The sequence below is a fragment of the Podarcis pityusensis genome (genome assembly GCF_964106645.2).
Source record: "Podarcis pityusensis genome assembly, chromosome: Z".
Lineage (NCBI taxonomy): Eukaryota > Metazoa > Chordata > Lepidosauria > Squamata > Lacertidae > Podarcis > Podarcis pityusensis.
In genome coordinates, this window is record NC_138044.1 from 23,714,418 (window position 1) to 23,736,798 (window position 22,381).

At 42.9% G+C, this 22,381-nt stretch overlaps 1 protein-coding gene across 1 annotated transcript in view; it reads right to left on the reverse strand.

Annotated features, from left to right (window-relative positions):
• Nucleotides 1–12,310: 12,310 nt before the first annotated feature.
• MTMR8 (myotubularin related protein 8) overlaps nucleotides 12,311–22,381 on the reverse strand; it is a 36,089-nt gene continuing 26,018 nt past the window's right edge. Inside the window, exons 10-14 of the mRNA XM_080989835.1 lie at nucleotides 20,791–20,840; nucleotides 19,020–19,220; nucleotides 17,713–17,841; nucleotides 16,676–16,802; nucleotides 12,311–16,186 (exon numbers count right to left, since the gene is read on the reverse strand). Of these exons, the coding sequence (XP_080845961.1) occupies nucleotides 15,878–16,186; nucleotides 16,676–16,802; nucleotides 17,713–17,841; nucleotides 19,020–19,220; nucleotides 20,791–20,840 (816 nt within the window). The 3' untranslated portion in view covers nucleotides 12,311–15,877. The remainder of the gene's footprint in view (nucleotides 16,187–16,675; nucleotides 16,803–17,712; nucleotides 17,842–19,019; nucleotides 19,221–20,790; nucleotides 20,841–22,381) is intronic.

The following is a 22,381-nucleotide window of genomic DNA, read 5'->3' on the forward strand; positions in this document are numbered from 1 at the left end:
GAGGGCCTTCTCGGAAGTGGCGCCCACCCTGTGGAACGCCCTCCCATCAGATGTCAAAGAGATAAACAACTACCTGACATTCAGAAGACATCAGGGAAGTTTTTAATGTGTGGCATTTTAGTGTATTTTTTGTCTTTGTTGGAAGCCACCCAGAGTGGCTGGGGAAACTCAGCTAGATGGGCGGGGTACAAATAATAAATTGTTGTTGTTGTTGTTGTTGTTGTTGTTGTTATCAGTTAAAATTCACTTAGATGTATATTATCTTCAGGTATCCACCTCATTAGATGTAGAAAACAATCCTGTGGTATTCCATATAGGAAAAAAATGAATGTACGCCAGTCAAAGGGTATCTATCTGTAACTGTCAGGAGCCCCTGGAAGCACTCCCAGCAATCTGACACATTTCCAGCCTTGACAATTATGTTTGTGATCTGGAGGTGTGCATTGGACTGTCACCCCCATTTTACACCTGTGATCTGCAAATTGGGCCATGGCCTGAGGGAGGGAAACAGGTGCCTATAGGCTTGGACCTGTGGTCCTGGGCTGTCCAGACAACAACACTCTCCTTGGACCTCGCTGATGTGGTCCAAAGGAAAGCAGAGCAATATGTTTGGCACCAGCTTGACTGCAGGAGTTGCCAGGAGGCAGCATAGAAGGTGCTATCCAATCATCTTAGGGACTCCACTCCAGATTTGGGTTTACTCCTTTGTCTTTTCTTCTCCTGAAGATGTCCCACTAGGTAGCGAGTACAGATTGTTCCTCAGGGTTTACTCCCAAATGATTTCTCATGAATGAGTATGGCAATAGAGGTTTAGGATCAGAGCTTTCCTTCTCCTGGATGGGCTACCTGCCCAGGTTGATGAGCCCCATTTGCCCCTCACTTCCCTCTACAGCACCTGCAGAAACCACCTTTTTAACAGTTGGACCCACTATTGGTCTCGTCTGCTCAATCTGCTGGAGCTTATCTTTACATGCAGGGAAGTCCCTAACTCACCAAGGATTTGAGCCCCATCAGCAATCCGCACCTGGTTTAGCCAGCCAATTGAAGTTGCTCTCAGGGTGTGGATGCTGTTGCATGCTGACAATATTTAAAAATCCATAAAATGACATTTCCACTGAATAAGTCAAAATACACATGGGAAGATCTTCCAATTAAATCCCCTCTCTTTGCTCCTTCAATACCTAGCATGTTTACCTGAAAGATTACTCGAGCCCTTTGCAAACTTTTGATCTTTCTCTTTCTTTTTACCCCTTCTAACAACATTTATATCTGTGACAATTCACATGACCCCCTTACTGTCAATGTCAGGGTAACCTGGTTATCTCACAATTGCCAGCACCCTTTGCAGACTAGTTTCCAAGATTCTTAGGGAGTGTGTGCTTCCAATATATAGTGTGCACACAGCCTGATACAGAAATAGGGAAAGTTCAATTTAGGACTGGGAAAATTAGAACGTGGAATGAGCAGATTCTTCCCTCCTTAATCATGAAGGCCACAGCTGCCTCATCTCTGCCATAGGGAATCTATTTTTTCACCAGTCTCAAAGAGAGGAGAGAGGCTCTGTCTTGAAAAAAGAGATGGCCAGGGATTCAATGATTACTTGTTACAGTGGTGCCTCGCAAGACGAAATTAATTCGTTCCGCGAGTTTTTTCGTCTTGCGGTTTTTTTCGTCTTGCGAAGCACGGTGTCGGAAAAGTTTTGGAAAAGCTTCAAAAATCACCAAAGTCTTCAAAAACCTCAAAAAAGGCTACCACACCGTGTGCTATGAGTTGCTCCTCTAAGTCAAGTCGCAACTGTATTAACGGTTTTAAGAAAAAGGAAACAAACTTGCAAGACGTTTCCGTCTTGCGAAGCAAGCCCATAGGGAAAATCGTCTTGTGAAGCAACTCAAAAAAACAAAAACCCTTTCGTTTTGCGAGTTTTCCGTCTTGCGAGGCATTCGTCTTGCGAGGTACCACTGTATTTTTACAGGAAATCCATTGCTGGAGAATTTGCTGTATTTATAATGGAGAAGGATTAAGGAGCGTTTAGTTGAAGGGTAGCTAAGCTATGGCCCTCCAGCTGCTTCTGCAGTTCCCATTGCCCTTCACTACTGGCCATACTGGCTGGGCTTGATAGGAGTTGGAGTCACAAGCTGGCCGTTTGTTATTAGTTTGTTCTAGAACTGCCTTTTGCTTATTTCAAACGATCCTTCAAGCAATTGCTCTCCTCCACACGACTTGAGATTATGCAAGCCATATTTTGCTGAATGATCGAGCCCCTTCTTTACCTGAAGCAAGATTGGCTGGTATGAGTGTCTTTGCAGGGCTGGAGTAGAGAAGTTCATCACACCTGTGCAATTCCACTCACTCCCCATTAAAAAGAGGGAAGGATGAAAAGGAGATAAACACAGATATATTTCAGCGGGTGTTGGGATCATTCTGTCTCATAAGTATTTTTACTAAGTGTTTTATCAGGTGCCTGAAAGTGGATGAGGATGCAATACTTTTTGCACGATCGTATTTCCTGTGTTTATAAATGGTGGTTAGGAATGAATTTCATTGTGTAGACTCTGAAGGTTCCTTGAAACCTTCTTTACACAAAATTCTGGTATATTTTAAGCAGAGGGTATATATAGTTCTGCATTTCATAATCTATGCCTGACATCCACAGGTGCTTGGCATCTCTAAATTGTAGATAAATGCTCATTAATAGAAAGAGGCTGAGAATGACTCCACAATGGAAGCCATTACCCTGCCAAAGAGTTCCAAAATGAAAATAAAAGGCTTAGCATTTCATTTCTGTATTAATGTTAGCAATTTAATTATGCTAATAGAAAAAAAGACTAATTTGTGTAAAAGGGCAAAAAAATTGACAGCAAGTTTTTTCCCTCTCTCTTTTTAAAAAAAGTCTAAGCCCACGTAAATATTTAAAGAGCACCCAACTTCTGCAGAGTTCAGAAGGCAATGAGTACAATGACGGGATGAATAGCAGAAATGTTGCCTTTGAACCCTCTCACTGATAGGGATACATTCTTATTGCATTTTATTTAACTAATTCTGTTGCAAAATAGGAATACCAAACAAAATTCACTATATACAATTTGTATACAGCTTTGCCTTGCTGTAGTGACAGTGCATAACCGTCTTTTTTATTGTGGTTTAAATACATTGCAAAAGCCATCTTAAGAACTACAGTTAGTAGGCAGAAGACAAACAAACAAACACAAACACACACACACACACACACACACACACACACACACACCCCGCCAACTTATAACTCACAGTAATGAAGAGAATACTTCAAGGTTGTATGGCATCTTGGGACCCTGCTCCTCCTGACGACTCATTAGATGACCTTGTTGAGGACTGGAATAACCGGTTCTTGGCAGCCATTGATGAGATCGCACCTAAGCGCCCTCTGCGACCCCGTTGAAACTGGGCCCCTTGGTTTACTGAGGAGCTCCGGAAAATGAAGTGGGATCTCAGACGGCTAGAGCGAGTATGGCGACGGACTCGTGACGGAGCCTCAAGAACATCTTATAGGACGCTTATGAAAGCCTATGAGATGGCTATGAAAGCTGCTAAGAAATCTTACTTTGCAGCTTCCATTTCATCCGCTAGCTCTCGCCCGGCACAACTTTTAAAAATAATTAGGTCAATAACATCCTTAGGAGGACAACCAAATTTAAGCACAAATTCGACCCACAGCTGTGAGGCATTTGCGAGCTTTTTTGCGGAGAAAGTCCTGTTGCTCCGCCATGACCTCCCAGCCAATTTAGATACAGTGACTGAACTGGAGGCCCCTTGACTGACTTCAGGTCCAGTGTTGGACCATTTCGATCGGATACTCCCTGCTGATGTGGATAGATTCCTCCACGTTGGTAGGCCCACACCTGCCTCCTTGATCCGTGCCCGTCTTGGCTGATTAGGGAGTGTCCAGATGTTGCGCGGACCCCCCTGGTTGAAATTATCAATTTGTCCCTTGACACGGGGACATTCCCAGGGGAACTGAAGGAAGCAGTGGTGTGTAGTGAAGGAAGCTGTATCATGCTACCTACATTTTTGTGGCCACATGTTTAAACTACCCCACCTAGTTGTTTTTATAAAACCACCAAAAGATCAAGTGGTACATTGCACATAGTCATGGTTTAATTTCGTTTAGTTACTGTGTTCTAAATATATCCAGTTCCCTGGTGCAATGCAAACTCCAGATTCAGAAATAACAGTACCTCCCACCCACCTTGCTGCCAGTTTTTTGATTGCTTTCCCCAGGCAGCAAACCTGGCATCTAATTTACTATCATTCTGGTGCCAGGTAACACCAGTTACAGTACACGGGCAGCTTTAATGACATTGCTGTTAGTTATTCAATCCAGTCTTTTAGTGTGTATGTTTCAACAATTGTTAGGTAAAGGTAAAGGGACCCCTGACCATTAGGTCCAGTCGCTGATGACTCTGGGGTTGCGGCGCTCATCTCGCTTTACTGGCTGAGGAAGCCGGCATACTGCTTCTGGGCTATGTGACTAAACTGCTTCTGGCAAACCAGAGCAGCGCACGGAAACACCGTTTACCTTCCCGCTGGAGCAGTACTTATTTATCTACTTGTACTTTGACGTGATTTCGAACTGCTAGGTTAACAGGAGCTGGGACTGAGCAATGGGAGCTCACCCCATTGCGGGGATTCAAACCACCAACCTTCTGATCGGCAAGCCCTAGGCTCTGTGGTTTAACCCACAGCACCACCCATGTTACCACAGTGCTATTGTATATTTTTTGGGTATGTTTTCATCATGTTTTATTGCATTGTATATATTGCAAATCACAATGAGACTTTTAGTATAAAGCAATATACTATAAGGGACGCAGGTGGCGCTGTGGGTTAATCCACAGAGCCTAGAACTTGCCAATCAGAAGGTCAGCGTTTCGAATCCCCACGACGGGGTGAGCTCCCATTGCTCGGTCCCTGCTCCTGCCAACTTAGCAGTTCGAAAGCATGTCAAAGTGCAAGTAGATAAATAGGTACCGCTCCAGTGGGAAGGTAAACGGTGTTTCCGTGTGCTGCTCTGGTTTGCCAGAAGCGGCTTAGTCATGCTGGCCACATGACCCGGAAGCTGTATGCCGGCTCCCTCGGCCAATAAAGCGAGATGAGCGCCGCAACTCCAGAGTCGGTCACGACTGGACCTAATTGTCAGGGGTCCCTGTACTTTTAATATACTATAAGCAATATAGTATAAAGTCTACCCCCCCCCAAAAAGCAGACTGAAGATTTCAGATTCCCTTAGGTGCTTTCTGCAGCTTCCAACACCCATGACTATTAGCCATGTACTGATGTGAGCTGGAGTCCAAGAGCTTCTGAAGTGTCCCAAGCTCCCCACCCTAGCTTTATACCTTTTCCAAAATGTGGGAAAGACACAGATGGTGCTTTTGTGCACCAAATTTTGGGTTGAAATGATGGAAGGGAATAGTAGTATGCTCCACCAAAGAAGTCTTTGAAGAAAGGCAGAAAATGGTGAGGTTTCAGTAGTGTGTGTGTGTGTGAGAGAGAGACAGAGAGAGAGAAAAAAGGAAAGGATGCTACCCTTCATCAGGAAGGCTGACATTGAAACAGGAACATCAATCTTAGCATGGTACTGTCCCTTTCCCACTAGGCTTCAATTTTTAATTATGCACCGGATTTGCTGTTTACTGGGAAGGACACACAGAGTCTAAGCAACAGATGCTATCGTGCAGCTGAAACTACCTTCCTGTGTTATAAGTACTCAGCTGGCAACAAATACCATCCATGCGATAAGATTTTGAGTAACTTGAAAGGCAGCTGCATTAGATACCTCCTCCCCCTCAGTTGTCCCATGGGAACAGCAGTTCCGTTGGATTCTTTTGGTGGGAGAGTTAGAAAGCAGAGCTCATTGCATTAGCTTTGCCAAAAAACAAGCCTCACCAGACACCTCCTGCCCCTGAACTATGCAAGCTGGTCATTAAAAAAAAAAAAAAGCCCGTTTACAAATTGGTGTCCGATTTTGATCTTCCCACTTTCCTTTGTACCCCTATTCACTGTTGTGGTGTGTGTGTGTTTTGGATTGTAAGCCTGCAGGGGATGGGCTGTTTGTTTTAATTCCAGGAATGGTTCTGAGACGGCACCGGTATCTTCAAACCCACGGTTGGCGCCAAAGGTGGTTTCCAGGAAACACAATTCTTTCATTCAACAGAAACTTCTCTGGACAGAAAGAAGTGGTATTTTGTGATTCTTACCACAGCTCTCTTAATCAATATTCAAGAAATATACAAAAGCTGTATCTTTTTAAAAAAAATGCAAGGAATTTATTCATTTTCATACGAAATAAAAAAGCAATACGTACAAATTAAACCCTCCATGAGACTTGTAACCACATTTTAAATAATGCAATGCACCACTCTAAGGGGCAGTAGCATTCTTTCCTTGTTTGTTTTTTAAGCAGTATATCAAGTGAAACTGGACCACGGAAATGTATTCAAACTGACATACAGTGAGGCATTAATCACATAGTTCAAGACAGCAATATTTTAAGACAAAATATGGCCAGTATGCTTACAGAAACTGGAAAAAAACATTTCAGCTTGAATATTGGATGTAATTTAAATTTACTACAAAAGTTTCGGCAGTTTCGGAAGCAATCTCTGTATGCTCACTTTAAAAAACAGAAACAGACACACTGCACAACCCAATAATTACATTGCTCCACAAACACACACATATACATACAAATATGCACGCACAGTCGGATTAATGTTTGTGGTGAGTAGTACAGATGTTCCTACCCTCTTCTGGCATCCCTTAATGGGCCAAATACATTGGGGGGGGGGGTGTTCCTCAGCTAGAACAGGGTGAGAACATGTGTTGCCTGCAGGTGTTGCTGGACTACAACTCCCATGATTGCAGACCCTCCAAGTGTCCCTATTTTCCAGGAATGTCCCTGATTTAGAAAAGCAGTCCATTTCTGATTTTATCCTGGAAAGTACTTTTCCTTAGGATGTCCCTATTTTCATTGGAGAAATGTTGGATGGTATGGAGTCCTGTGGGTCATTCAGAAGCATTTCAGCCTCCTGCTGATCCACAGAGAAGAAGTAGGTGTGTTCTGTGTCATGTTCTAGGGTCACAAGGCTCATCAATAAGCTTGGTCAAGTGCTCTACTTGATGGTAGAACAGCCTTCCTGAAACATATGCTTTCTAAATGCTTTGGACTTCTACTCCCATCAGCTCAAGCCAAGATAGGGGGTGGGGGCGCTGGTGAGAGTTACAGTCTAAAACCGGGGTTGTCAACCTGGTCCCTACTGCCCACTACTGGGCGTTTCAGGATTCTAGGTGGGCGGTAGGGGGTTCTACGGCACAAGCTGAATCCTCCTTCCATCGAGCACTGGTGGGCAGTAAGGAAGTTTTACCATCAAGAAAGATGCATTAGTGGGTGGTAGGTATAAAAAAGGTGACTACCCCAGTCTAAAACATCTGGAGAACACCAGGTTGGGGAAGGCTACTGCAGAATATGTCCTATTATCCCCTGCAATGCACTGGGGTTCTGTGGGAGTTGAAGGTTCTGTGTAGGTAAAATGTGCTCTTGAAGTATTCAAGGTACAAGGTGTTAATGGAAGGAAAAGAGAGAAGTGCCATTATGCAAGAAGGATGACTTTTGCCATGAAACCATGAAGGCTGAATAAAGCAGAAGGAGGGATGTAAAATCAGAAGTCTGTTCCACGATTTCTCGTGTCCAACAGCTATGTTCAAATCAAATTATATAACATGCAATGACAACCAGACGAGAGCCCAAGCAATGTGTGCTGTGTCTCATTGCATCACTAATGCAAAGGCTCAGCAAGAACTGGAGAATGGGGCCTCTCACCCTTGCAGTGCAAATTCTACTTTCCCTTTCATAGTCATAGTTTATGGTTTAACCTGGTAACAGGGGACACTGTATGGACTGGAAGTCATCACATTACACAGCTATTTTACACACAACTACCTGCAAGTGCGTAGGGGGGCAGTGTTTGACAGTGATGAACCCAGACTTACTCTGTCCATGCTACCCTTTCTTCCATGTGGTAGTGATGGCCTGGTAAGCTTGGCTGAACCAAGAGATAGGGGACTTGTGAGCCTCCAGGTGTTGCTGGTCTACCACCTCCCATCATCCCTGGCCGCTGGCTATGCTGGCTGGAGCTGATGGGAGTTGGGAGACTAAAAACAAACAAGTGGAGGACCACATGTTTACCTCCTTTGTTAGGAGGCAGTATGTCTCTAAATGCCAGTTGCTGGGAATCACAAGTGGGTAGGGTGCTATTGTGTTTGGTTGCTGCTTTGGGGCTTCCCATAAGCATCTGGCTGACCACTGTGAGAAGATGCTGGGCTAGGTGGGTCCCTGGCCTGCTCTACCAGGATCTTCTTATCTTTACCTATTCATGGCATAATCACTCACCATTACAAGTAACAGCTCCCCACCCAGTCGCTGGTAGCACTCTACAAGGTTTTAGGTGTCTATGTGGCATCATGTTGCCCAACTCCACATATTGATCATAAGCAAGGAAGCAAGCAAGCAGCCAACAGGAACTCACTTTGCTTCGACAGTATTAACCAGTGCCCATCTTGTGTTTTCATAAAAGACTGGGGCAGCAGCAGCTACATTGTGAGGCCTGAGACTCTGTCAGGCTTAGGGTTGGAAAGTTGTGGAGAACAAGGAAGGTGATGAGGAGAAAGGAATAGTGGGAGCTGTGTCAATGGAAGAGAGACTGGAGGAGGCAGGTTCACCCCTTCCCCAGAGTCCGGCAGCCCCGGATGGGGTGGTGGGGATCCCTCCAACAGAGAAGTCAGTATCAGTGCAGTCTGGGGAGGGCATCAGCCAACTACTTGGGGTGTGTGTGTGTGTGAAGGATACAGAAATGAAGGGCACAGCCTTGTCATTCAGGACCTCATGGCAGCTCTGCAGGTGGGAAGACACCCCACCATCACCAATGCAGTGCATGTCTGCAAGTTCAACATTCACACAAGGTATAAGGATCTCATGAATAAGCAAACCCCACCTTTAAAAGCTTGGCAGTTGGTTGTGAGAACTCTGACTTCAGTGCATTTCTGAACCTCTTGCCCTGATCTTGGACTCTTTGAACTTGGAATGCTTGCTTCTAGCCCAACGAATCCTGCCAATTACTGTCACTTTCTCAGAGCTCTGATCCTACTATAATTCTATGCTGGTCACTGGGTCTGTACTGTTACTTCTGCTTCACTAAATATCTATTCCACCCTTTCAAGGAAGAGCAGCTGCCGTTGTGTTTTGAGTGGGAACCAAGAGAGGCCTTGCCTTCTCTTTATAATGTCCATGACAGGTGTAATGTAAACACCTGGCACTGGTTCCCCCCCTTTGGCATTTTTTCCTAATTGCGATGGCATACTGAGCAGAAGGAAACACAAGGGAGTCAAATAAAGACCAGATCTAACAGTGATGCAAGGGGGATCAGAAAAGACAGACCCTTAGGGAAGACCAGTGGGCATGATCAGGTAAATCACTCCACATCCATTGAGAAAAGGAGCCTCATGAAACCTATTCATGGATAGACTTGGGCAGACATTTTCAGATTTCCCATTTCCCATTCATCCCTAAACACTATTTTTAGCAGCAGGTAAGAGCTTTAAGAAATCTAGACTCTGCTTGGTGCCACAGTGGGAAGCCAATTATATCTGATATAGGAGGCCCAAGGACGTGCTACAGCGTTTTCAACAGTCTTCTGTATTTCTGTTCTTGACATGGAAAATGTTGTTCATAATTAGAGAAGTCAAAAATGATCCAACTGCTGGAGAGAAGAGCTACATTATGCAGTCTGGTGAAATTGCCTGCTAATGCACTACACGTCAGTGCAAGTGACCTGGTACATTCAGGTGTGTGTAGACCTTTAGCATACAGATCTTACACACAAACTTTAAGTAGAAAGTGTACGGCTCAAAATAAAAGAAGCCTATTTTTCTTTCATCTCAACTCATCTCAGATCTTGCCTGCATAAGAATTACTTGCATCTCTTAACTGAACCAGTCCACATCTGGTACAGACATATACGTGAAGAGATATAGCCTACCTCCAGAATATGTACATCTGTCCACATGCAAAGATAGTCTTTCAGATATGCCCATCTCTTGGACAACAACATGAGCAAGGCATGAGATGGAAAGTTCTGTCATGTGACAACGGTCTTTGAGAGCAGAAGCAGTAAAGTGTTGGAAAAGGCTGAAAAGTGCAGATTCATTCTTCTAGCTGACTCACTCTAACTCATTTCCTTATATTGTTTCAATTACAGGAAGTCACATGGAGCCAGGAAGGATAAATACATGGGCTCGCTGTGCGCTTTACTTCTTTTTACTTTGTTCTCTTCCATTTTTGTTTGTACAGTGTAAAGAAGTCTGTTTACCTCAGTACAAGTTTTTCTTTTTTACTGTGAATTTTGACTCTGTGTTCTGACTTCGCTGTGCAACAAGTTCAATATAAGAAGAGCCTGCTGGATCACCACAAAGCACATCTAGTTCTGCATTCTGTTTTTCAAGCAGCCAACAATGCCTAAAGAAAACCCGCAAGTAGGATCCGAGCACAAGAGAAGCCTCCCAGCATCAAGTGGAGATAGAACATAACCATCTTGGCTGACAGACATTGATAACTTTATCCTCCATGAATTTGTCTAATCCTCTTTTATAGCCATCCAAACTATTCATCACTACCTCTTGTGGGAACAATTTCCACATTTCAACTGTTTGCTGGGTGGAGAAATACGTTCTGTCCTGATTCTTCCAGCATTGGATGTCCCCGAGTGCTAGTATTATGGGGGACAAAAAACTTCTCTCTACTTTCTCCATGCCACAAAATCTTACTTGCTTTTTTACCAAACTAAATGCTGTAACCTTTCCTCATAGGGGAGCTGCTCCACCCCCTTGATCATTTTAGATGCCCTTTTCATAACCTCTTCCATGAAAAATATCCTTTTTGAGAGAAGTATTCCAAGAGTGGCTGCATCATAGATTTGCATTATGATATTGGCAGTTTTATTTTACCATGGCATTCACTTTTTTCACAGCTGCCACACACTGGGTCAACATTTTCATTAAAATATCCACTACAACCCCAAGGTCTCATTCCTGGTCACTCACCAGCAGTTCATCCCCAAGAGCATATATATGTGAAATTAATTATTATTTTTTTGCCTCAGTGTACATAACCTGACCCTTGCTTATACTGAACTGCATTTGCCATTTTACCACAATCCCTTTTTGCTTAAACCGCTTTGAACAATTAGGTATCATATTTTGTTTTAATTATATCTATCTATAGAGAGAAAACAAATGCAATAAAATCAGTTTATTAACAGACTACTTTACATTAGCAAGGAATGTTTGGCTATCTCCCCACACGCCAGTTTTATTCCATGGATTTACTGGGTCATGCATGACTTTCTAGATTGGGCAAGGACTATAAAACCTGTGAATTTGTAGCAGGCACTGCAGTTCTTAATTCACATATTTCTCCTACTTCCATGTGACTAATGCACACACCAATGCTCAACCTACCATAGCGATGGGGAAAGCTTTTTCTCTTGAGGACTGTATTTGCTTCCAGATGGTGGTGAGTGGGACCAGAACTCAAAGTGAACAGGTCCTCCCTGTCATTCCACCCCACTCCAAAAGAGGCTGCAGCTCAGTGGTAGAGCATCTGCTTTGCATGCATAAGGTCTCAAGTTCAATCTCTAGTAGCATCTCCAGGAAGGGCTGAAAAGAGACTCTGTCTAAAATCCTGGACAGCTGCTGCCAGTCAGTGTGGGCAATGCTGAGCTAGATGGGGCCTGACCTGGTATAAGGGTCAAGGATCTGACTTGGTATAAGGAAGCTTCCTCTGTTTACCTCTTCCTCAACACATGCAAGAAATTAGTCCAAGAGCCACAGATTGATCGTCCCTGATCTATGTATCAGGATTCCCACAGCTTAATCAGTATACGTACTAGGCTCTGGTGAATGTATCTGTAATGGGGGGGGGGGCAGACTGAAAACTGTGATGAGTTTCACATGAGACCAAACAAAACACCTAGGAACTGAAATTTTTTGGACTAATGATACATTAGTGCCACTTCAGCAAGTTTAAGGTAATATAGAGTAATGTGGATCCCCTCCACATTGATTAATAAGAAATTCAGATGGGGAGAATTTTGTAAGCATCCCTATTTGAAAACTTATCCTCTTGTTTACCAAGAACTAACGTTAGAGTTTTCTATCAATCTACATGAGGAAAGGAACTTTAATACTAGATGAAAGGCTAGAAAGGCTTAGAGATCAAAACTACAAGGCTGGAAAAGTTTATTAGATTGGATGGGATTGTGTTTAACAAAATGAAGGAACTAGATATACAAGAAAGGAAAAAAATATTTTAAGAGGTGTCGCCCAAAGAAAAAGATAGCAACTGGTGATGATCTTGAAGAAATGGAAGAAAATGTGATCACTTCAGGCTAGCACAGAATGAAGATGTTTCAGTAGTGATAAAAGACTGAGATAATGAAATTTATGACTGAGTCTTAAAGGCAAGAATCCAAAATCTCAGCAACCAGGCAAAGATTCAAGTGCTTTCAGAACTTTCTCCAGAGACATGAATCACAGCTTCAAAGCTTGCAACTACCATTCTTTCAGAAGACTGAATTTAGTTACTAGGAGATAGCTCAGTCGGTAGAGTATGAGATCTCAGAGTTGTGCATTCGAGCCCCACGTTGGGCAAAAGATTCCTGCATTGCAGGAGGTTGGACTAGATGACCCCCATGGTCCCTTCCACCTCTACAATTCTATGATTCTAATGCTGTTTTCCATTCAAATCACACTGGTCAGATAACAGGTGCTTTTACCCCAGGAAAAGGCAAGTTCATTTTGGAACACAATGAACAACATTAATACTGAAATTTAAACGGAATCACTTAGCAAATGCTATATAGTAGTATTAGAAGATAATAGGTGCTTATTACAGAGGTACATTTGAATGCATAGTTTAACATTTTCTCACCTTTGACTGGAATGTCTTACTCCTACATAATTCATATTTAAAAAAGTTGCTTTCCTTTTAAAAACAGTGTAACAAAGGACTTAATTTATCTATACATCAGGGGTGGGGAACCTCGGGCCCAAGAGGCCAGATGTGGCCCTCCAGGCCTTTTCCTCTGCTTGGGACTCTCATTATGCTGCCCCACAACATGAGGCCACCCCCCACTCTTCAAGCCATGCTACTCACTAACGCTCTGGTACTTGCTTGAGTGTTTTTGCATGGCTGGAATCTGTGCTTGAATGATAACTATGACTCTTGCTTGCCTGCATGGGTAGCTGTAGTAACATCCAGCTTTTGTGCTCCTGGAATGTGGCCTACTGGGAGTTACATCCTTACATCTGCCCACTTTAGGCTCTGGCTTCATTTACCACCAATATGTGGCTCCTGGAAGGTTCTCCGGGAAGGAATGTTGCCTTTGGGCTGAGAATGTTTTTGCACACCTGCTTTACAGGAAAGAAACTACAACTTTTTTGACTTTTAGTGCCCATGGATTAGCATCAATATATTTGGTCACACATTTGCTTGCTAATAATTGTTATGCATGTGTACTGTTTCAACTCTTTTCATCAGGACCCGGTGCTTAATTAGGGTTTCAAGTCCTGACTTTTCTCCCCTTTTCTATATTCTGAAAATGAAGGTTTTTTGTGTGTGTTTTTTGTGTGTTTTTTTAAAAAGACCAGCAGGTCAAAAAGCAAACAAGCAAGATAAATATGCATTAGCATAAGCTTGCATCTTCTCTAGCAGCATATTGTTAATGGACTTCTGAGCAGCAAGGCTAAGAGGAAGTGAGGCGAAATGTTCTCGTCTAACCAGGCAGAGATTCTTAAGAAGCACCTTTATTAGAATACCAGAGCTCAGTGTCCTAGCAAAGCATATACCATTCTGGCAATATTACATGCGGAGAAAATGCCAGGCTGGTCATAAAGACCGGATAACTGCACAATATTTCAAAATGTATTCCATAAAACACAGTCCTGAAATCAGCTGCTAATGGCAAGTCAGGAACTGTGACTAACTTATGAAGAGACTTTTTTTTCTATCATAATAGGATATAGTGTTTTAGTGCCTGAAATCTCATTTCGCTGGATAAGTGCAGAAGATTACAAGGAGCAATGCTTCACTTTGATCCACTCCTGTTGCCAAGACTGCAAATACACAACAGTGGGGTGGGGGGTGGGGAGTAAAAAACAAATGTAGGATGCTACACTGTCTGTTAGTGCTTTGTGGAAAAATTAGTATTTTGCAAGTGCAAACTGTTCTTCCTCTTGTTAAGTCAGCAGGAATCTCCAAGCCTACGTATCACTATTTTACCCAATAAGGAATGTATTAAAAGAAAGATAGGGAACCTGTGACACTCCAATTGTTGCTGGAATACAGCTGCCTCTCATCTGTTCCAACCAACACAGAGAATGGCCAGGGATGATGGGCATTGGGATCAAACATCTGGAAAGCCAAGGTACCCCACCCCTGATCTATAGCATGGTGGCAGTTCACTCACTCAGATAAGGAGTGTGCCACTAACAAGCATAAAACAACACAAATCTTGTGCATCTATTTCAATAATGGTGGAACTGGAAACACTACAAACTCATACATTTTATTTCCAAATCCTTCACTCTGGGAGGTCAATAACAAATCACACAAGGCAATTCCCAAGAGATGAAATGGGAAACCTCGGTCCCATTTTGTCTCAAATATGTCACAGTAATCACACTTTGGTCCAGCTCAGATATTTAGGAAGCTGACAAGAGGCTTCCTATGGTAGAATAATAGGTGTGCTGCCCTCCTTCCTTCCATGCATGAACCAGGTGTTCCACAAGGTTAATGAATTCATGTGATTCGTTATCCTGAAAGCCAGGAAGATTGAGAATGTGTTGTCTTATGTAACTGAGTTTCTGTGCACATGTAATACTGTATGTGGGGTGGAGTGGAGAGTCTGTGCACCCATTCCTATGCCAGCAAAGATGCACAGTAACCCAGACAGTGCTTGGACTAGACCTCCAGGAATGAGTGGAAGCTAAATGGCATGTCACTGAGCAGCCAAGACTTCTATAGATGCTTTAAGACCTTTGACCATAGTCTATCGCCACTTCATCTACATGCCACAATATTATTCAAGCTCATTAGCATTGATAAAGATATAAACTATCAGCAAGACAGGTTCAAAACAGGTTGTTTTGTGTTTTAAAAAAGGTATCAATAAAAAAGATCACGAACTTGCACATTACAGCCACATATCACAGTAATAAAACATCACATTGCTAATGGTTGGACACGACAGTAATCTCTAGTTAAAAAAAGAAAAAAGAACAAAAAAGGCACAACTGCTTACAAAAATATGTGCAGGGGCCAGCAAATATTAACCCAATGTTGCCACTGAAGAGAATTCCCATGCAAGGTGTCAGAAGCCAGCCAAGGAAAGCCTCTCTAATATGGACTGGCATTTTCTTCCATTCGCTAGTAGCTCACAATGCTTTTGAATCCATGTATCTGAAACCTTGTGGCTTTAAAAAACTTCCTCATCTTGGAAACAGCTACCTGCCTCAGAAGCCATGTGTACTTGCACCAGAAAAAGGAACATGTGTGGCTGTTCTGGAAGATATGCCCAGAAACTATTAGTGGCAGCCCAAAAGCCAGCCCCATGCAAACCCATGGGTTGCTCTTGAAAGCCTTTGAACACCAGCCTCCTCCCTTGCTTCCAAAATACATAACACAACACTTAGCCATACGTGAGTGAGGTGGCTCTCCCAGCACCGGGCCACAGGTCTTGCATGCTTTATTGCCGATTTTCTATGGCTCAGGGCAGATGCAAAGATCAGTTCAATGGAGATTTCTTGCTCGAGCCTCAGGCTGGGTGGTCCCACGGATGCTACTGCTGCTGCTGCTGCTGCTGTCGCCACCTGGAATGTCGCGGGGATTAACAAGACCCTCTTGGCTCTTCAGCTGCTGATCAGGTTCATCTCCCTCCTCCCTTGCCAGGATGCCATTAGCCAACAGGGCAGGAGGCTCGTCCTCATAGTCCTGGGGTGTGTTGAGCATTGGGGACTTGGAACAGACAGTTGATGCAGTAACCATTTTGGATAAGATGGAAACCTCATCTGGCAGTGGTCCCTCTAAGGGAGGCAACTTCTATATCAGAAGAAAGAATGAACTATGAGAATAAAAGCATTTTTGAGACCAGCATATGGAGTATCATTGCTTTACAAATATCAGATCTTCTGGTGAAGCAGGTCGGAATGGAGGAAGGAAAGCACTTCAACACCTAGCTGATATTATGTACCTATTGGGTAACATCTTGGACTAACCCTAACTGGTCACAGTAAAATCGGCAGACAGCATTATTGAAGATAGAATTACAGAGCACTTGGAAGACTCCCACACAGCTGGTAAACCACCAAAACACAACCCACAGTAAGCTTCACAAGTACTTTGGCTTTGCCGGCTGCCTAGGACTGCAAAGGCATGGATATACTAAGGCACAGTTTGGGATAATTCCACACCTACCTTCCAGTGAAAAGTGCCTCCTTTTTCCCAATCTCAGTTGTATTGTGAAGGCCTGCATTGCAAGATTAGGTTTTCTTTTTCTGAACACGTATTTCATTGCTGTGCACTACTTACATTTTCCAAGTCAGTAGCAACACCCTCCAGCTCCACTTTCTGGCTGATGCAGCCAAGGAGATGATCCAATACACACTGTTTTGGGTGCATTCCTTTGTCAAAGCGGTTATACATGCCACACCAGAACCTCAAGGAAAGGGAGAGAAAAAAATAGAAACTAAGATCTGCGAAGGGGATGATGATGATGACAATGTAAGTGTGGTTTCCTTATTACAGAAGAAGTTTTTATAAAGTGTAATAACCCCCATCCTCCTCATGTTAAATAAACCTGATAGGAAGAGGTACACTTCAGAATTCAAAAGAGTTTTCGACATTTGATTGATTTAATATTTGTATGCAGCTCTTCCAATAACACTGAACTCAAAGCATCTCACAATAACAAAGCATTAAACATTATCAAACATTTCTCTCTGGGAAGGGGCTTCTTCACCCAGTGAAGCAGCACAATCCCAGGCAACAACTTTTTTCACAGTTCTGGCCACAAGGGAATTGTGTCCATGCCTTTTGATAGACAACACTGTGTACAACAGTATACACAATCAGTTATTTCCATTGGAATTGCTTCTAGTGAAGGATTTCAAACATGCGTTTTCCTTGTTTTGAGGTCAAGCAAAGGAATAAAATTTTAATTTTTCCTTACAGCAGCCTTCCCCATCCTGGTTCCTTCCAGATGTTGTTGGACTATAACTCCCATCATTCCTGACTATTGGCTGTGATGCCTGGGGTTGATAGGCGTTGTAGCCCAAAACCTCTGAAGAGCACCAGGACTGGGGGAGGCAGCCTTAGTCTCTTCATTTTCATTATGCAGTTACAAAATTAAAGCAGAATCAGCAATGGGACAACTCGAGAGTCAAGGCAGCAGCAAGGTTCCTTGTTTCCCTAACTACTTTCCACCAATAAGTAACTTTTGTTGTTTAGTCATTTAGTCGTGTCCGACTCTTTGTGACCCCCTGGACCAGAGCATGTCAGGCACTCCTGTCTTCCACTGCTTCCTGCAGTTTGGTCAAACTCATGTTAGCAGCTAATAAGCAACTTACTGGAAACTAAATGGCAGTGTGTTTGGCCGGAGTTCCTTGTAAGCTGCAAATCCCTTATAGAGAGGGTTTCTGAACTCCTGCTTCTTCTGGAGAAGGAAAGGCCACAGGGAATGAGTCTTCTCAAGGATTCTAGGAAATAAAAAGTGAGTGATTACAGTAGCCAGTTTTTGATGATAGGAGATATAAACAAAAGGATCTAGAGAAGCAGAAGGGTGCTATAGAGGGAGAGAACTGCTGCAATTCAGCCAATCATAGGGAAGAACTAAAAGTGACATAAACCATGCTGCTGCCACCAAAAATGGCAGCCACGTGTCAAGTTCCTGCGTCCCTACCGTGAAGCATCCCTTTCAATCTTCCTGACTGTCACCATTACATTGTACACCTTCCCATCTGCAGTAGAATGAGGGAGGTGAAATGAGCGGTGTGGTAAGATCAGGACACAGGTTAGTTTCTTGGCATATTACAGAGGGATATTATAGGGGTACCACATTCAATGGCAGGCCCAAATTTTTGTCATCTGTAACTCCATCCATATACAGTCCCCCTTTACAGGTCTGGCATAGCAGTTCATAGGAGGCAAGTTCATGGGGGTGTAGTGTCAGCTGTCCTCTTATCTTCTTGAGCTTCCTGCAAATCCTGAAGGTTCACATGGAGTTCCAAGAACACACCTCAGGCTGCTTCTATGTGGGAGAACATTATGCAAATGCCCTGCTGGATGAAACCAAAGGCCCATCTAGTCCAGCATAATGCTCACCACAGTGGCCAAACAGATTCCTCAGTGAAGCAGGACATAAGGGCAATAGCACTTTCTACCAGCTACCCAGCAACTGCCTCTGAACATGGAGGTTCCATATAGCCGTCAACTTCTCTCTTACAGATTTGTTTAATCCCCTTTAATGCCATCTCTAAAATATTTTCTGACTCAATGGGACAATGCATTTAAGAAACACATACACATTTGCAGGGGCCTCAACTAATGTTTTTAGAGCATTACAGTGGTACCTCGGGTTAAGTACTTAATTCGTTCCGGAGGTCCGTTCTTAACCTGAAGCACCCTTTAGCTAATGTGGCCTCCCACTGCTGCCATGCTGCTGGAGCACAATTTCTGTTCTCATCCTGAAGCAAAGTTCTTAACCTGAAGCACTATTTCTGGGTTAGCGGAGTCTGTAACCTGAAGCGTATGTAACCCGAGGTACCACTGTACTCTCCAGAGTTCAGGTGGGTTTAGGGAAATTATTCCTTAATTTTAATCTTCAGGGAACAAAGGAGAAAATACTGAATTTTGCTGGCTGGAAATGCCAACTCACTTCATATCTTCCCGGTCCTTGTGACAGGTCCCCAGGAAATTGCCGAACTGGCAAGAATAGACGTGATCGTGAATTTCAAGAAGACACCTCTCATTAAAATCAAATGCACAAGGAAACTGTTGCATGAGCTGCCAGGTACATTCAATGAACTGGGTGAAGACAGGAGACACTTCCTTGGGGTCCCCTTCTAGATGGCCACACCTGGAGAGACAGAAAAGTTTGAGGGTATCATCAAATGCATTGCTGAAGGAAGACAACAGGCGTTTAACCTTCAGTGGATCCTCATCCTTCACCAAAGAATCTGGTGAGAGGTGTGGAGAATTCAGTTATCCTTCACAAAACTTCTACTGTAATTTTGGCTGGGGGTAGGGAAAATACACATTTTTAGGACCTCAAGGAGAGAATCAAGAAAGGGGTTTATCTGGTGGAGAAGTAGCAGGAATAAACACTCTGGAGAGATTATTCTGATAGACCAGCTGACCTTATGATGATTGGTAAGGAGGTCTGGGCTTATCTGATGACTAGACAGAAGTTCAACCTGTAAAATTATGTGTGCCAGTTTGAACTCCCTGAAGGAAAGGCACAATATCAAAGTACTATTATGGTGCCTTGAATGATTATAGCAATATCACTGAATATTCTGTAACAACTAAGATGTTAGTAGGATTTTCTATGGTGACGTTCATGCAACAAGTTTTGGCTTAGCACACAGTTGGCAGGGAGGAACTGGGTAAGAAGAGAAAGATCTTTCAGGGTTCTAAATTGTGTGAGGAAACTTTGTGGATAGAAACATTTTTTAAAGCATTTTATTGGTTCTTATATTTTATCTCATCTATATTGTTGTACACTACCCTGATATTTTATGATGGGTGTGTGTATGCGCATGTGTACAGGCAACTCCCCACTTGCACACAACCAGCATGTGTGTGACTGACTTGCACATTATTTCTGGTACGAAAAGGCAGCAAGGCGGAGACAGAACAGGCTGCAACTTGCTTGTGCACGTTCTGATGATGTGTACAGTGACCAGGAACAAACTGCCACAATAAGCGGAAGACTCCCGTGTGTGTGCGTACACACCACCCCTGCCTGAGAAGGTTATGCTTGGGGATGGGCCACAACCCATTTTTAAAGCATCTACCTTGCATGCAAAAGGTCTCATTTTCAATCTCTGTTGTCTGAAGGTAGGCCTTAAAAAGGCCCCGTGTGCTGTCCTGTGTAGATAATACTGAGCTAGATGAACCAACCATCTGACTTAGAAAAAAGCAGCCTCCTACATCCCTAATTGGTGAGGGGTTTAGAGAAGCTGCACAACCTCAAAGGCAGGACTGAGTGTAAAAACTCATACTCCTTTGCAGCCAAGCAACTCCAGTTGCTAAGCTGGATGGGAGAGCACTTAGAGAAGTTTGTCTTATCTGTGGAATTTCTTAGCACAAGTCCTTATCTTTCCTTGTACCAGTTCCACTCTAAGGAGTTCATCAGGTGCTATGCAGAGTTTCTCTCTCTGCATTGTATCCTCACAACAATTCTGTGAGGTCGGTTAGGCTGAAAGCTAGTGGTTCAATGTCACCCAATGAGCTTCAGTGCTGAGTAAATGTTGTAATGTAAATGTTGTAATGTAAATGTAAATGTAAATGTTGATGTCCCAAGTCATACTTCAACCCCTTGACCACATTGTAACATCAACGGAAAGCACTTGGCCAATAAGAGCATATACAAGAAGGATCCCCTTTCCAGACATTCTAATCTTAGCACACAATTTGGATTTTACCTGTGTGAGAACTTGTGGCCCATTGCAATCCATTCCTTTTCTATCAGGACCTTTAATGATAAATTAGAGACAGAAATTAAATTACAAAGTGGCTTACAAATAAAAATAAGTGGCACCATTCAGGGCAGCACATCAAGACTTACTTCGGGCTAAACAAGTGTAAGACCAGGCTGTCAGGTCCATCAGAAAAACCAACTGTGCCTAGACACCGTCCATTTGATCTTTCAGTGTGGCAGCACCTACACTCTGGAACTCTGCCCATTAACATTAGGCAGGTGTCCTTGCTGTACTGTTTATAGCACCTGCTAAAACCTTTTCTGTTTAGGCAAGCCTACTGAGCCCGGCTTCGGCTGGGGAGGGCGGGATATAAATAAAATTTATTATTATTATTATTATTATTACTACAGTATGTAAAGCTGACATGTATTTGAACATGTAATCTTATTTTATAACGTATATTTAACTGCTGGTTTTATTTATATTTTGGGTTTCTGTTTTACAGTAATAGGTTTTTTAATCTGGTTTGCATTTTATTTATTTATTTAAATATTATTATTATTATTATTATTATTATTATTATTATTATTATTATACCACCCTGTACCCTGGGCTTTCAGGGTAGTTCACAGAATAAAATAAAGATATAAAACAATAAAATGCATAATAAAAATAACAACAACCCAATATCACCCCCCCACAACAAACACATTTTTAAAAGGGCATAGGATGTAAATCAGATTATTGTATATTTTATGTAAACTGCTTAGAGGTGTGTTTTTAAAAAATAATAATAATTAAGAACTATACAGATAAATAAATTTTAAAAATCGCAAGCAATGACTGATCTAGTTGGAGCAGAAATTGGGCAAATTTTAACCCAACAAGGCTCTGAAGCAGGAAGAGGGAAAATAAATCCTCAGCCCACATTTTTCAGTAACTGAAGACCCCACTCCCTTTTCCTGAGAGTACTGGCACAGGGCTTAAGTGTGCTCTCGCTGTGTTCTGCGGCCCATTTCAAATGCTGCAAGTCATTCTTAATAAGGCAAAGGTGCCCTCCTGGATGCAAATTATCCAGAACAGTCTTTCCCAAACTTGGGAGTCCAGCTATTTTTGGGTTACAACTCCCATCATCCCTAGTTAGCAGGACCAGTGATCAGGGATGATGGGAAGTGTAGTGCAAAAACAGCTGGAGACACAAGTTTGGGATACACTGGTTTAGACAGAGGACAAGGGAGTAAGGTTTCTAGGGCAGAGTGCAGTGAAGCATTTGGGGGGGACAGCAGCTTTTGCTTTTAAATTGTGGATATGTTTGTTACCCCTGGGCTCCTTTGGAAGAACAGTGGGACATAAAGCCAACAACCAAGATAGTGAACAGCAGCAGCAATAAGCTCAAGCCTCAGTGCAGGACCCACCTCAATGCAAATTACACTAACACAAATCAATCTGAAGTTCTTTCACTTAAGATTTCTAAAGGTTCTCCTCCCTCCTAAATACAGAGAAAGCTTAAAATTGGGGGGGGGGGGGGTTAGAAATCATACCCACTGGTGGAGGAATGGCTATGAAAACTAGCTACGAAGAATGGAGAAGAGGG